The sequence below is a fragment of the Scomber scombrus genome, chromosome 5 (genome assembly GCF_963691925.1).
Source record: "Scomber scombrus chromosome 5, fScoSco1.1, whole genome shotgun sequence".
Taxonomy (NCBI): domain Eukaryota; kingdom Metazoa; phylum Chordata; class Actinopteri; order Scombriformes; family Scombridae; genus Scomber; species Scomber scombrus.
The window spans coordinates 15,209,706-15,224,257 of NC_084974.1; the positions used below are offsets into that span (position 1 = coordinate 15,209,706).

The window sequence follows — 14,552 nt, forward strand, 5'->3', positions numbered from 1 at the left end:
CCGGATAGATGTGCACAGCTTTTAAATACACTTTAATACTGTATCTTAAAACTATATTTTATGACTGAATGTATTGTGTCACCCCAGATTAACTGAACTAACTCAAAACATCCCGCCCTTGCAAAGGAGGATTCATCACAGACTTATGTTTCATATACTGTTGGACTTGTTTACATGTTGAAAGCTTTGTCCCGACTGACAAGTCAAATATTGCTTAAACCCCAGATTATCTTATATTTGTACTATTACTCACTGGCTGTCAGAAGAGTTCAGGACAGAAATCAGAATGAGTTTCTTTTCAAGCTGCTGAAAGCCTCATAGAGGAACTGGCAGAAACATAAAAACTAGCCTCTGCAGGTCCAGCCTTGACCCGAGGTCATGGCTTCAAACCTGGAGGGAACAAACACATGCAAGCATGAGCTGCATCACTGTCGACACTTTGGATATAACAGAAGGTAAAATGACAGCTTTTTCTTCCTACTAATATATATATATATGTTAGGAATTTGATGGTCTTTGGACATCAGCCTCCTGTCTCAATGTAAACTTCATAAACTGCGGGCTGAGGTCCAACATCCTGGGGCGCAAAGCAGGTGTACATATAGCAGTGTGTGTGTGTGCATGAGTGTGTGTATACTCTATTTCCTACATTTCCTCCTGACCAGGGTGGTGACAGGAAGCCAGCCTTCATTTCCAGTCAGTCACTGTTCACATGTGCCAAAGGTCACATTTGTCACATGCATTTGCCCATAAACTGTCGCTGCTGTGACCTTGCAGTCACTTTACACTGCCCCGACACACAAACGTCTTCCTTTCACAGACTGTCTGAATTTATCATTTAAAGACATGAATGGATACAATGGGTTTAAGCTGGCATACAATAACAGATATATTTGATTAGTTTTAGTTAAATTACAAGCTAAAAATTGGTGTTTACAGTTAATTTACACCACAGTATATTGTCCTTGGAGACCAGCTCCTCTTAAGGAAGGCTGGGGTCAGTCAGGTGGCTTTCCGTGGCACTGTTAGCATTATTGTTTGTGGATGTGTGTCAGAGAGAGAGGGAGAGAGAGAGAGAGAGAGAGAGTGAGTGAGTGAGTGAGTGAGTGAGTGAGTGAGTGAGTGAGTGAGTGAGTGAGTGAGTGAGTGAGTGAGTGAGTGAGTGAGTGAGTGAGAGTGAGAAACCATGTGCATACAGTGACCCACTGACCCAGTCCTGATGTGCTCCATCATGAAATATCCTCCGCTGGGTCTCTGACAATGATTCGAAGAAGAAAACTTGTCATAACAAACACAAAGGGGGAGAAATTATTCACTCACTCTTGCAAAGACCACTTTTATTCACCATTTACATTTTTAAGATAACTCTTATTCATGTATTTATTTTTCTTTTGACATGTGATCTTGATTTTTTATATCTCCATTACGTACTCTGTACTGCCAAACCTTTTCTTAACTATGTGAACCTGACACTACCTGATTAACCATTTAAACCTTGATTAAAGTCTAAATTGTCTCTTAATTTGCTTTAAAGGGCGAGTTCAAGTTTTGCAGTCTGTCCTAAAACAATATTCGTCTGCCCAAATGAACATTGACCAGTTTGTTGTTTTTTTCGCCATAATCATTCTTCCTGTTCATACTACACATTAGAAGATCGCGTCATAATGCACTTACAATGTAAGCGATGGGGGGCAAAATCTACAAGGTTTTTTCTGTGCAAAAATGGTTTAAAAGTTTATTTGAAGCTAATATGAAGTTTCAGCCGTCCAAATCAATCAAATTAAGTAGATATATTTGTTTGTAAGTCCTTTTTAGTGCCAAATTCCCTCTCTTTGTTAATGCACACATGAAAAGATGGATCCCCGGTGTGGGCACCTTGGAGGTAGAAGGAGGCTGGACTGTGGACATTTGAGCCTGCACACTGAAAAAGCAAAAGATCTTTGAGTTTGTAATAAATTACTAATGATGAACTAATGAGAACTTTTAAACACTTTTTCCTTGTAGTTCCTTCATGAATACTCTTGCTCAAGCTCCTGACAATGATTTATTAACTTATATTAACATGAATGCTCGTCATAGCTTTACTCTCTCTTGCAAAGACCGTAATTATTAATCTCTGTGTGGCAGCCCTGACACCTCCCTTTAGCAGCCACTGGAAGACCTGATGCCCTAGCGCTGCTGATTTATGATTATAGGCAATAATACATTTAAATACACTTGGTAAATGCACTTTTATTACAATCCACATGTGCTGGTTGCTCCAAATGGAAAGTGAAATGAGACAAACAGAGCAAAGTAATACAGTTATATTCTCAGACCAAACCACAGTACAAAAAGGGCATCAATATGTACAGTATATTTATGTACAAAAAAAAAGTTATTTTACACGCAGGTATGAAAAAAAAATCATACATCTTTGACAAACTGTAGTATTACAGAGACAGTACAGGCAACAGTGTTTAGTTTAGAATCAGTTTTTTATAAGGCTCAAAAGCCTTTCGATCAGGAGTGTTCACTCTTTTCTTTTTCTTTTCTCAAAAGGACAAACTAAGTGGTTCAGTAAAGTTTGTTTCTGTAATTTCTTTTAGCCTCCACATACTCTTAATATACATTCTCTCTCTTTCAGTCTCTCACACATACATACAAACACAAACACAAGAAACACACCGAGGGTTAAATATGCATCCGTTCATCGATCTGTCAGTCAGAGTTCAGCCTGAAATGGAAAAAGGAAGTCTGAGCGAGGCGATCGTCTACGATTCGTTTTCCTCTCTGACAGTATCTCAGGCACTCCAAGGCAAGTCTTTAAGTCTCCAGATTCATTCAAGAGTCATGAGGAGTCTTTCAGTCAAACATTATGTGCCTGCTGCTTCTCATTGTTGCTCATATCAGTCTTCAAAAACAGGGTCGTAGTTAGTGTAGCAGCCTTTGCTCCTCAGGTTTCTACTGATCTGAGCATATAAAGGTCACACAGGATCAGCCCATTTTAATAACAACAGTGCCAGAAACTGGAAACACGGCCCTTTGGGCGAGAGAGTGTTAAGGACGCAAAATAATATAAGACAAAACTCATCCGAGGCCCGAGAGTTCAGGGGTCAGACCTCCAGTTCCTGGTTGTCTGTGTGGTGGAAGCGGTTCAACTTCTCCCTCTCCCGGTTTGAAATGTCCAATTTGGGGGCATGGGCTGGCTTTAGTGCCGGGGAGGGATGCGAGGGGGCTGGGGAGGGCGGCAGGGTGAGTTCAATCTCCTCGTAGCAACGTGAGACAGGGGCGGGGGCTGGTGTGTGAGTGAGTGGGGCGGCGGGAGGCAGGAGGGGCACGGGACGGTCCACGTTTCTGATGAGATTTACAAACTCCCTCTGGTTGTTGATGCCTTCTTCCTGTGGGACGGCCTGCTGCTTTTTCCGCTTTTGATGGAGGTGGGAGAGGATGAAGGCGCAGGCCGCACACCCGCAGACTGTCACTAAAGCCAAAACTCCCACCAGCACCATGTAGAAGCTGACGCCCCCATGAGTCGTGTCAGACATTGCGCCTAGAGACGAGGAGGTAAAAATAAAGAGTTCAGACATAATTTCACTAAGATTTTGTCCGTTCTTTCAGACACAAACTTATTCCTCCTACCTGGACAGTGTGGACCAATGCAGGGGTTTTTGAGGCTAATGCACTCGTTGCCATAGTAACCCTCAGGACAGGCACACATGTATCTGCCCTCTATGCTGTGACAGGTAACCCCCTGCTGGCAAGGGTTGGGATTGCACAGATCCAACACCACCTGAAATAATGGGAAAAAAACATGCTGCTTATGCAAACATTTATTGTTATCCAGTAGTTTACAGCTCAGTCTTTGATGCTTTCTTCACTACAATTCATAACTAATCCATTACCCCTAGTTGGTTTCTTTAGTTTTTTTTTAAAACTATTCACTGTTTCTTATTTGTTATACTTATTTTAGGTTTGAATATATTTTTTCACACCTTACTTTATGTTTAAGTATCTGTATGCACCGAATAATCTCCCTGACATCTTCCAATCATTATTTTACTCTCCTTCTTCTAAGTCCTTTAAAAAAGCTTTAATTTATTTTACTAGGAGAACCCAAAAAATCAATATACCATTAAATATAAAGGTCTCGCTCTCTCTATAACACCTTGAAATCAAACATACAGTGAAATCAGTTGTTATGTGTCATCAAGATCTGACTAAAAAAACCATCTCATTAAAAGAAATAATTCGTTGTTTATCTTTTCCTTCTCTTTTAATATCTGGGAAGACTTTTCATATCCCTCTTGGCATCCTTCCTCTGCCTCCTCATACCTAATTAGTTTTATAAGTGTATGATTCACCATGATGTTTTAATTGTCTCGCCTTAAGCTAACATAACATCTAAGGTTCTCCAACCTCACAAAAGATTCCTGAATATCCCTTGGGACAGTTGCAGGTAATCGTCAGTCCATCTTTCTCCACACACTGTCCTCCGTGCAGGCAGGGGGCGCTATCACAAGGACTCGGGCCGATTTGACAGTATTTTCCAGAGAAACCAGGTGGGCACAAGCATCTGGATCCTGATATCAGGTCCTATGTGAGAATGAGTAATTTATACATTTTATTATGTCCAGAAAGGCCAGAGGAAAGGACAAATTTGGTCATTGGATCTTAAATTCTGCTCACATCTCAGGGGAATAATTATTTTAAATGTCAGGTTTTATTTCCTGAACAGGAAATAAAACATAGTGTCCAAAGTTGTTTGATAATTTTCTCATTTTACTAATCAGATATGGGAATGATTAAATGAGGCCGACACAATGGATACAGAGCGTGAGAGGAAGACAAGCAGGTCTGTGTAGCAACTGATATGCAGCGATGACAGGCAAATGAGACAGAGAGAGAAGGCCATCTTAGTCAGGACTCTTACCTCACAACGTCCGCCGTTCAGACACAAACCCTGACAGCTACTGTTCCCTAGAAATCAGAGAAACCAATATGAGTCTGTCACACAGAGAAATTTGTACATCTATGATGCCGTAAACAGCAAAATACAAAGTTAAAAAAGAGACTGACACACTGAATAAGCCAAATCTGAATCATAACGTTGTGTCCTCCATAAGCAATAAGTCAGAGCAAAGTGAATCAGAGCTTATTGGTTAGTGTTACATTTTGAATGTATTTCAGAGATATCCTGTGAAAGATGATTGATAGAACTGGAGTCAGAGTAAAATGATCGCTGGCCCTCAAAGACTTTGGGCTGCAGGAAAATTTCTGTCCAAACACAATCCACTGAAGCTCTTCATGTTTCATAACCTGCCACACGACTATCACTCCTCTCCTCTCCTTTCCTTTCCTTTCCTTTCCTTTCCTTTCCTTTCCTTTCCTTTCCTTTCCTTTCCTTTCCTTTACTCTCCTCTCCTCTCCTCTCTATTATTTCCTTTTATTCTTTCCCCTCCTCTCTCCTCCTCCTCCCCTCGCCTCCTCTACTCACTGATGTCACAGTTTGACCCTGTCCATCCAGGAAGGCAGTCACACAGGTATCCACCGATCAGGTTGCGACAAGAGCGGCCATGGACGCATATATTCCTTTCACACTCGTTGGTGTCTAAAGGGAGAAAGAGAATATTTAGGAAAAGTTCCTTATTTATTTAAATCATTTCTGAACATAGACGTTTAGACAAAAGAAAATAATCTAAACCTGGTTGGATCTTTCTAACTTCTGTTCAGAGCTTGAACATTTATTCTAGTCCATTTTAATTGTAAGACAACAATGTCCATTAACACAACACTCACTGAGTTGAGTTAGTTGCACAATGTCATATTTGAGTACACCTGATTTTGTTACTTTTACTCTTTTAACACCCTATACACATACTATACACTCAAAATCTGGTCAGTATGGAGCATAAAAATCACACACACAACATTTATGTTAATGAGAAACAGAATCTGAAAGAGAAATTCTTTGAAATTAAATCTGTAGTTCAGTTAATGAGATGAGGGAAGTTTCATTATATATTTTGTTGACTTACACGTAGACTGTATACAAAAAAGCCCATACTAACTTGATAGAACTGGATTTTATCAAATTTGACATTACATCCCTCTAAAAAAAAAAAAAACACTAAAAGTGATTTTAGTGCTGCAATATGTGTTTTTTAAATACATTTTTATTAATCCCATTGCAGAAATGTGTCCGATTGGTTGTTCTTGAGTCCTCTAAATTGTTGTCTACATCTCCAATTTGGTCAACAATTCAGTCTGATATTATTAAGTTCTGCAGCCAATGCCTTAGTAAACTTGAAAGGTTTTGGGATAAACACAGGAAGAACTTAGTCCACAGAGGACTGGAAATGTAATACCCCACTAAAATATCAGCCTAATCTTGTTGCGTAACGGACAAAGTGCACAACACTAATTAAACTATTCAGTGAAATTAGATAAAAGATGTCATAAATCTCTTCATCTAAGAGACACAGATACCGTAAAATCTACCCAAACTAGTCCTGTGTATCTCCCACTGAGAACTGATCTTAAGCCACCAGTTAAACCATAGTAAAATAACATTTTGAAGTGGATGCTTGAATTGAAATGTGAAGTGGGGAGAACTGCTGGGCAGCAGCCAGCAGGACGCACACCACCACAACTCAAACACAAAGTTCATGGTTATTAACGCCCATTTAATATCATGTTTACACATTCAGAGTACATCATTACAGCCCTTTCTCTGTTTATACACAGATCCCACCACTGTGCCACTGTGTCTGTTAAATTTATGTGTGCCCATTCCCACCCTCTCATTCAGGGAGTGTCAAATCCAGGAACGCCTGGGGGGGTTTGGCTCTGATAGCAGAGGAAGAGAAGGATTACAAAGAAACGCTGAATGAATAAAGAGGAAGTAGTCATTCAGCTATAAGTAATGTAAACCTGTTACCGTGACTGAGAGACCTATTAGGATTTAGCGATGGTTATGTGTGTGTGTGTGTGTGCTTATGTGTTATCTATAGGAGCAGCGGGAGGATTCACACTGATCCTTTTGAGGAAATGCTGGGACAGAAGTCAGCTAATAAAAGAGTGAAACTGATACCAAGTATAATTGCTTTTCACCATTTGGGCCTTTACTGATGCTCCGCGTATCGCCTCAGGCTATGAACAGTTTTATCACTTGTGTTTGAACACTGCGTATGTGTGTGTGTGAGAGTTATATACTGTGAGAGACTGACCTGTGATGTGGAACTACGGTGGATTATCAAGTGTCAGAATGACATATCACTGTAACGCAGAGTGGTAGGAGAGGCTGTCATACTGAAATATGTCTCAGTTTGTGCTTCATAACCCCCAAGCCTCTATATGTGTGTATATAGAGCCTGTGTGTGTGTGTGTGTGTGTGTGTGTGTGTGTGTGTGTGTGTGTGTGTGTGTGTGTGTGTGTGTGTGTGTGTGTGTGTGTGTGTGTGTGTGTGTGTGTGTGTGTGTATAACCTGATTCTGTGCAGTATTCCCTCTGCTGTACCATCTAACACAGCCACCCTCGGGGAGCATACTTGTCAATATGGGCGAATGCAGCCCAAAGAGACGTGACAGTGCATTTAGAGAATACTGATTCACAGCCAGGACAGCTTAATGGGAAAATTAACATGCCACTGGCTTCTTCTCCTTCTTTAATTTGAGCTTCAAATGCATATTTCAGTTCAAACGGAGCACATACTATAATCACATATTGCCCACTGAAGCGCAGGTTTTGAAGCTTTAGAAACCACTTGGGCATTACGGCTCTGATTGATTTAGCTTGTTAGAGGATATGTGGTATAAATCCTACGAAAAGATGACAGAAAGAAGACAATAAATATCAGATTTCTCATTAACAGACCACCATTAAAAAAACCCACAGATAAAATCACTTTGCACCACTGTCAGTCTCTTTGCTCCGGTCATTTGTCAGGTTTCTATCTAAATTTGATATTCAATTTTTTTTATTTTTAGCACCAAACCACTACAGGTATATCACACATCTGTTAACCTCAATTAAGCAAAGTTGCATCCTGCAGCCTTTGAGCAACGATTTCTGATAGATTTAGCATCAGTTTCCTCCTAAAATATTGATTAAAACCAACATTAATTGTCGTATTCTTCTTTGCTAATCTTTTAATTAAACAATTGTATGAATAACCTTCTCTGTCGCCCCTCTTTAATCTAAGATTACGGTTTCTTTGTTGCGCTGTTTTGTTTTAATGTTGATTTAATCCTTTGTGCATTAGTATACTTACTAGTAATGTGAGTCTTTACTGTATATTTAAGCTATATTTTCAAATAGATGCTGTATTGGAAAGTTATGTCAAAATATTATTTATTAAATGCAGGAGCACATTTGATCTCCCAGGGGATTTAACTAGAGCTAAAACAATTCGTTGATTAATTTATTAATTGACTGATAGAAAATAAGTCGCCATTTTGATTGTAAATCAATCCTATGTCATTTTTCAAACAAAAGCATCAAGCATTTCCTCTTTTAATCTGTTCTCTTCACTGCAAATAACATCTTTGGGTTTTTGCCTTTTGGTTGGACAAACAAGGCATTTGAGGATGTCTTTTTTGGCTCTGGGAAAGTTTAATTTTTCATCATCAGTTTAATCGATAACGAAAATAATTGCTACTTACAACGCTTGATTAGAGAGTACAAATTCGTTTTTAATGTTATATTTGTTATTTTGGTTATAGTTCATTTCAAACACTTCTTTAATTGCCTTGTGGAATATTTTTGTGGAGTATTGTATTTATCCTGTTTTTTGTAATCAGTGATGGTTGATTAGTATGCGAGTGTTTTTTATGGAAAAATTAATTAAACCTTGAGCAGGAGTATATACATATATGCCCGTATGTAATCCTGACACACTAACCCAGCTGGCACGTCCTGCCGGTCCATCCAGGCGGGCAGAGGCACCGGTATCCTCCAGGAGCCTCCTGACACGTCGCTCCACGTCCGCAGGGACTCCGATCACACTGCCTCACCGCTGCAAGGAGACACAGAGAGAATATATCATACATGAACTGCTGGTCTGTGTAATGGGAATGTGTGTTTGTGTGTGAATATCAAACACATTGTGAGTGTGTATGTGCGACGCCACCATGTGGACATGTGGGATCTGAACTGTAGCATTGGTATGCGGATGCTTTGGCGGCCTGTGTTTTGATTCTCTTTTATGCTGCTCTGGTTTCTGCACAAATGGTGATAAATGCAATAATCTGCTGCATGTACAGGGCTGACACCTAACATCACAGAGAGAGGGAGAGAGAGGAGGAGGAGGTGGAGGAGGAGGAGGAATTTGAATAAAGGAAGAGAGAGAGGCAGGGGGTTAAAGAGAAATAGAAAAATGGAGTCTTGTGAGTCTCCGCTCATGTGAAAAGGAATTCAAAACAGATAAGAAACGTGGAGGAATTAGTTAAAACGCACAAACAAGACAGAGACAGAGAGGACAGAAAAAGGCCCTCGCATTGGGGGTTAACCATGAATAACTTAATACATGACATGTTTGTGCAGTAGTGGCATCACAGCTTTTCCCATGCATGTCTCTGTGGTATACATCCTTCACTTAAGAACTCTTTGTCTCTCTCATAACCTTCCTGCAGAACAACCATTTTCCATCGTCCTGACCCTGACTCCAACCCAGCGCAATAATAACCCATCCGAGCTAGCGGCACCTCTCCCAAAACTAGACAGAGAATTCATAACAAACAAAGAATCCTTTAATTAATATTGGTTATATATATAAATCTAGTCTGAAAGCAGAGCTGTGTTGTGGTTATGGTTGTCATTCCCTGCAAGCCTGACAATCCTCTTGCTGCATATTCCCTGGAGAGCCCCCCACAACACATACAGAGACAGAGATAGGCCGCCATTCGAACAACAAATAACAAGAGTGACTAACCAAAGCAAAAATAAACTATTCCTTTATTCCTCTGTTTGTCTTTCTCTTCCTCTTATTCACTCTCTCTCTCTCTCTTGGATGAAAATGCTTTTTGTTGCTGTGTTTACACGCTACTGGCTGACCTGCAGCGCTGTTTATCCTGATGGAGGTGAAAGTAGAGGATGTGGAACGCTGCTTGTTTACACTCACAGCTCTGACAGACCATAACCTGTATGATCCAATCTCTCCTGCGCCCGCGCACACATAACATGAGCTCAAACCGGCTGTACACGCAGTCAGAGCACAAGACAGACTGATGTGTCAGCTCAGTTGTTACACGGTCAAAAGCACATTTGACCTTTATCCACAATTCATAACATGGAAATGCAAGATCTCAGTAGGTGTGAAGGCTACTATAAGACAGCGGCAGCAGAGAGAAGTGTACACAAAGGATCAAACATCAAGCTGTCCTGTCAACTTCAATCTTTCTATTAATTTTTTTACATTTCAGTGTATTTGAGGCTGGTGGATGTTTTTTTGCAAATGTCTAATCTCTATTACAAATAGTATTTATATTTACAGCTCTGGAGGCCACTAATCCTGCGTTCACGCTGTATTGGAATTGCTGGCGTTTATGACATCTGACAAATCAGTAAGGTGAGGTGAGATAAGAGAAGATAAGATATTCCTTTATTAGTCCCACAATGGGGAAATTTACATTACATTATTACATTGATGGTTTAAAATACTGTGTACTGACAAAATTACATTACATTATATCCATCCATATAAATTTGAATTTAACACTACACTATTACACTAAATGACAGACTTTGGCTGATATGAGGTGTCCATGTTGTCCAAGTCGGATGTGTCAGAGCTTTAAGAAAAATCCCAGTTTCCCATTCATAATTACAGATTGGGAGGTGGAATGCTATTTACAAGTCGGAAACTGTTACATGACATGAACAGTGCATTAACTTCATTTTAAAAGGTGAACACCACCAATTTTGCACTAAAAGATCACTTTACGCATCATGAAGAGTACCACTCAACTGGTAAAAAGTGCTGTTTAGTGTTTTGTGTAGATCTGGAGTGAGCTTTCTAAAGTTTGAGAAATAACCCACCAGTAGTGCATTTATCAGCAGTGTTTCATTGCTGTCTGATCCAAGTTTAGCCTCCTCCATTAGTTTAAATTATATTAGAGGAAAGTGTTGCTCATTGTTTTTTTTGTTTTGCTCAATTCTTGCATGGAGACAGAAGAACCAGAGGAGAAGCTGGAATCACACTAACCTAACCTGCTCTAAGACCTAAACATCAGCCACATCTGTTTGAGTGGTCACTCCAGATGTGCTTATAACAGACACTGGTAGCATTCATGATCTGTACCCAGGGCTGCAACTAACTATTGTTTTCACTAGATTCATCTGTCCATTTTCCTGATTAATCAATGAGTTGCTTTGTCTATAAAATGTCCAAAAATGGTGAAAAATGTGACTCACTTCTTCCCAGAGCCCAAGGTAATCCTCAAATATCTTTTTTGTTCCAACCAAGAGTCCACAACCCAAAGACATTCACTTTACTCTCACATAAGACCAGAAAATTTTGACATTTGAGAAGCTGGAATCCAATCATTTTGACTAATTTCTTTTAAAAAATGACTCAAAATAATCAATCGATTATCAAAACAGATTAATCGGCTAATTGTTGCAGCTCTGGACTCCACCTCATCTGAATATAGACACTGTCTGGATATATTTGATGTTAGATATGAGAGCCCGAAACAAGACAATAAACCTTTGATCCGCTGCCAGCAATAACAATGTACTTAAGTCACAGTGTCACTTCTGTTTACATTAAATCAACAGAGCTGATCAGAGATCTTCCATCTTAGCCTGCTGCTTTTATTGGCAATGCAAATATGTGGAAATGCATGCACACACAAACACACACAAACACACACACACACACAAAGCCAAATAGAGGGCGAGACAGATCACTGATTGCTGTAGATAGTGTTTGTGTTTGGACTAATTTAGCTTCCGCCGGAGGATTGATTAAGTCACTCACTGGCTTTGATCCAATAACAACCAATCACAGACAATCTCACACTGCCCGGTCCCTCAGCTCAAACTGTGTGTGTGTGTGTGTGTGTGTGTGTGTGTGTGTGTGTGTGTGTGTGTGTGTGTGTGTGTGTGTGTGTGTGTGTGTGTGTGTGTGTGTGTGTGTGTGTAGCATTGACAATCACCGTCTGTGCAGGTGGGTCCGGTCCAGCTGTCAGAGCAGATGCAGCTGAAGCCCGTTGGGTCTTCCACACAGGTGGCTCCGTTCGCACACGGGGATGACAAACATGCATGCTCCACTGATGAGAGGAGAGACGGAGGCAGAGTAGAGAAAACAGGAGGATAAAGACAAGACAAATAATTAAGACAAATTCCTTCTAACACTGTAGCAAAGAGGATGTTTCTTTCTGCTCGTCTCGTCCCCTGACTTCACACCTGTGTGTGTTTATTTTGAACACGAAAAAATTAATTGTTGATGGGTTTCAAATTATTTATATATTTAAGTAATGGATTTGTTGTGCTCCCTCGAACATATTTATATTCTTCCTTTCTCTTGTTTGTGTATTGATTTATATTGATATGATTTATATATTATATGTATTTATACTGTTTAAATTCATCTTAAAGATGAATCACTGTATTATCTAAAAGGTTACTTCTATTATCATACTACTATTTATCATATTGTCCTATCCATAATTTGTGAAATATTGATAATAAAAACTTCCATCCATTTTGCTCTTTCTGCCAAGTGACCTCTATGAACATGTTAAGTTCAAATAAACTGACATTCAGCTGCCTGGATGGTGAAGCTGCACTCACCAATGTCACAGTTGCGTCCTCTGAAGCCTTCCTGGCATTCACACTGGTACTCGTTCGGCTCTGTGTTGGTGCAGGTCCCGCTGTTCTTACAGGGCTGGTGGGTCCCACAGTAATTCAGATCTGAAGCAAAAGAATGAGTTTATATTTTAGTTCACAGTACAAAACAGCAGAGAAAGAACATTTAAAGAACCTGTACAGAAAAGAAAAGATAATCATATGGTACACACACACACACACACACACACACACACACACACACACACACACACACACACACACACACACACACACACACACACACACACACACACACACACAGCAGCTGTAGTGTATCCAGGTCTTGGTGTGCTGACTGCAGGCCAGTAGCTGCAGGGCCCGTTGTCTCCACTGTTGAGGCTGATTAAAAGCTTTGCTTTCTCTAATGATCTCTTCCGTGCCCACAGTCTCTTTGTCTCACCACTCTTCACAGAGTCTTTCTGAATGCACAGAAACAGCTCAGGACCCCACCTAGCTAAGCGCACCCAGCCCAGCCCTGCTCACATTCACCTTACCCAAGGCTATCGCCTTTCCTCTGCACAAAGCACCGTCCCGTGGGCACTCATTTGGCTCCTGGATCTCAGCTCCCACACTGGGACAGAGAGTGGGAGGTGGGGTATAAAGTGAGATAATGTTGGAGGAACTTTTCCAAAGTGTGGTGGGAAAAGTTATAAGAGAGGAGGGTGAAGCCCTGAGGGAGCCTCACCTTATCTTATACATAAGATCAGTGCGACATCCCTAAGAAGGTGTGTGAAGGTGTGTGAAGAACCACATCTGATAAACACACACACACACACACACACACACACACACACACACACACACACACACACACACACACACACACACACACACACACACACACACACACACACACACACCTTGACCAAAATCCAATGTGCTACAATAAATTTCTGTATTTCTTGAGTGTAGCTGTGGGAAATCTTCTAAGCTCATATTAAAGTTTATACTATACACAATACTGTTCCCAAAGACAAGAAGCAATAAATACACTAATATCAGCCTGCTATACTGTATAGGCACTTTCATTGTATACAGTTTATTTACGTTGTGTCTGGCTCAAGGAGTAATTTAACTTTTAGGGACACACAGTTATAAATTGAAGGTTTTTAAATGAAACAGATTCAACCTTACAATCTGGTTTTGAATTAACTTTTATTTTAACTCATAATCTTTTATGGGAAACTTTTTTTCTTTATTTGGTATAAGCATTATTATTTTCTTTTACTGTAATTCTGTTTATGAGCTTTTAACTTCCTACTGCTCCAGCACAAGTATTTGTTATTTTTATATACATGTTTACTTGAGTACATGTAGGTTAAAGTGTGTTTTATATGTCATTTATGTGCAAATCAAATCATATTTTGAATAGAAATTACAATACATTGCAAACAAATAAAAACATTGTGTTTCTAGTGAAATACAATCCAATACAAATGAAATCGCATATTTAGCAGAGCCTGCATGTGTTACCCTACACCATTTCCTACATCCTCGCTGCAGTACATCCAAACATGACAGGTTACATATCTGACCTTTGTCACACAGCAGTCCGCCCCAGTTGACGTCGCACACACACTGCCAGGGCTCATTGCAGCTCCCGTACACACAGCCGGGAAACGTCACACACTGGTCACACAGAGGACCCATCCAGCCATAATGACACCTGAGGAGGGAGATGAGCAGAGAGATGTTTTGTCAATGTCACATTAACAGAACTGA

At 40.2% G+C, this 14,552-nt stretch overlaps 1 protein-coding gene across 1 annotated transcript in view; it reads right to left on the bottom strand.

The window, feature by feature from the left end:
- Positions 1-2,146: 2,146 nt before the first annotated feature.
- The window catches only part of LOC133980831 (protein jagged-2), a 49,043-nt gene continuing 36,637 nt past the window's right edge, over positions 2,147-14,552 (bottom strand). The window contains exons 6-14 of the mRNA XM_062419640.1: positions 14,366-14,496; positions 12,774-12,893; positions 12,137-12,250; positions 8,881-8,994; positions 5,477-5,590; positions 4,913-4,959; positions 4,399-4,575; positions 3,622-3,772; positions 2,147-3,532 (exon numbers count right to left, since the gene is read on the bottom strand). Coding sequence (XP_062275624.1) covers positions 3,096-3,532; positions 3,622-3,772; positions 4,399-4,575; positions 4,913-4,959; positions 5,477-5,590; positions 8,881-8,994; positions 12,137-12,250; positions 12,774-12,893; positions 14,366-14,496 — 1,405 coding nt within the window. The 3' untranslated portion in view covers positions 2,147-3,095. The remainder of the gene's footprint in view (positions 3,533-3,621; positions 3,773-4,398; positions 4,576-4,912; positions 4,960-5,476; positions 5,591-8,880; positions 8,995-12,136; positions 12,251-12,773; positions 12,894-14,365; positions 14,497-14,552) is intronic.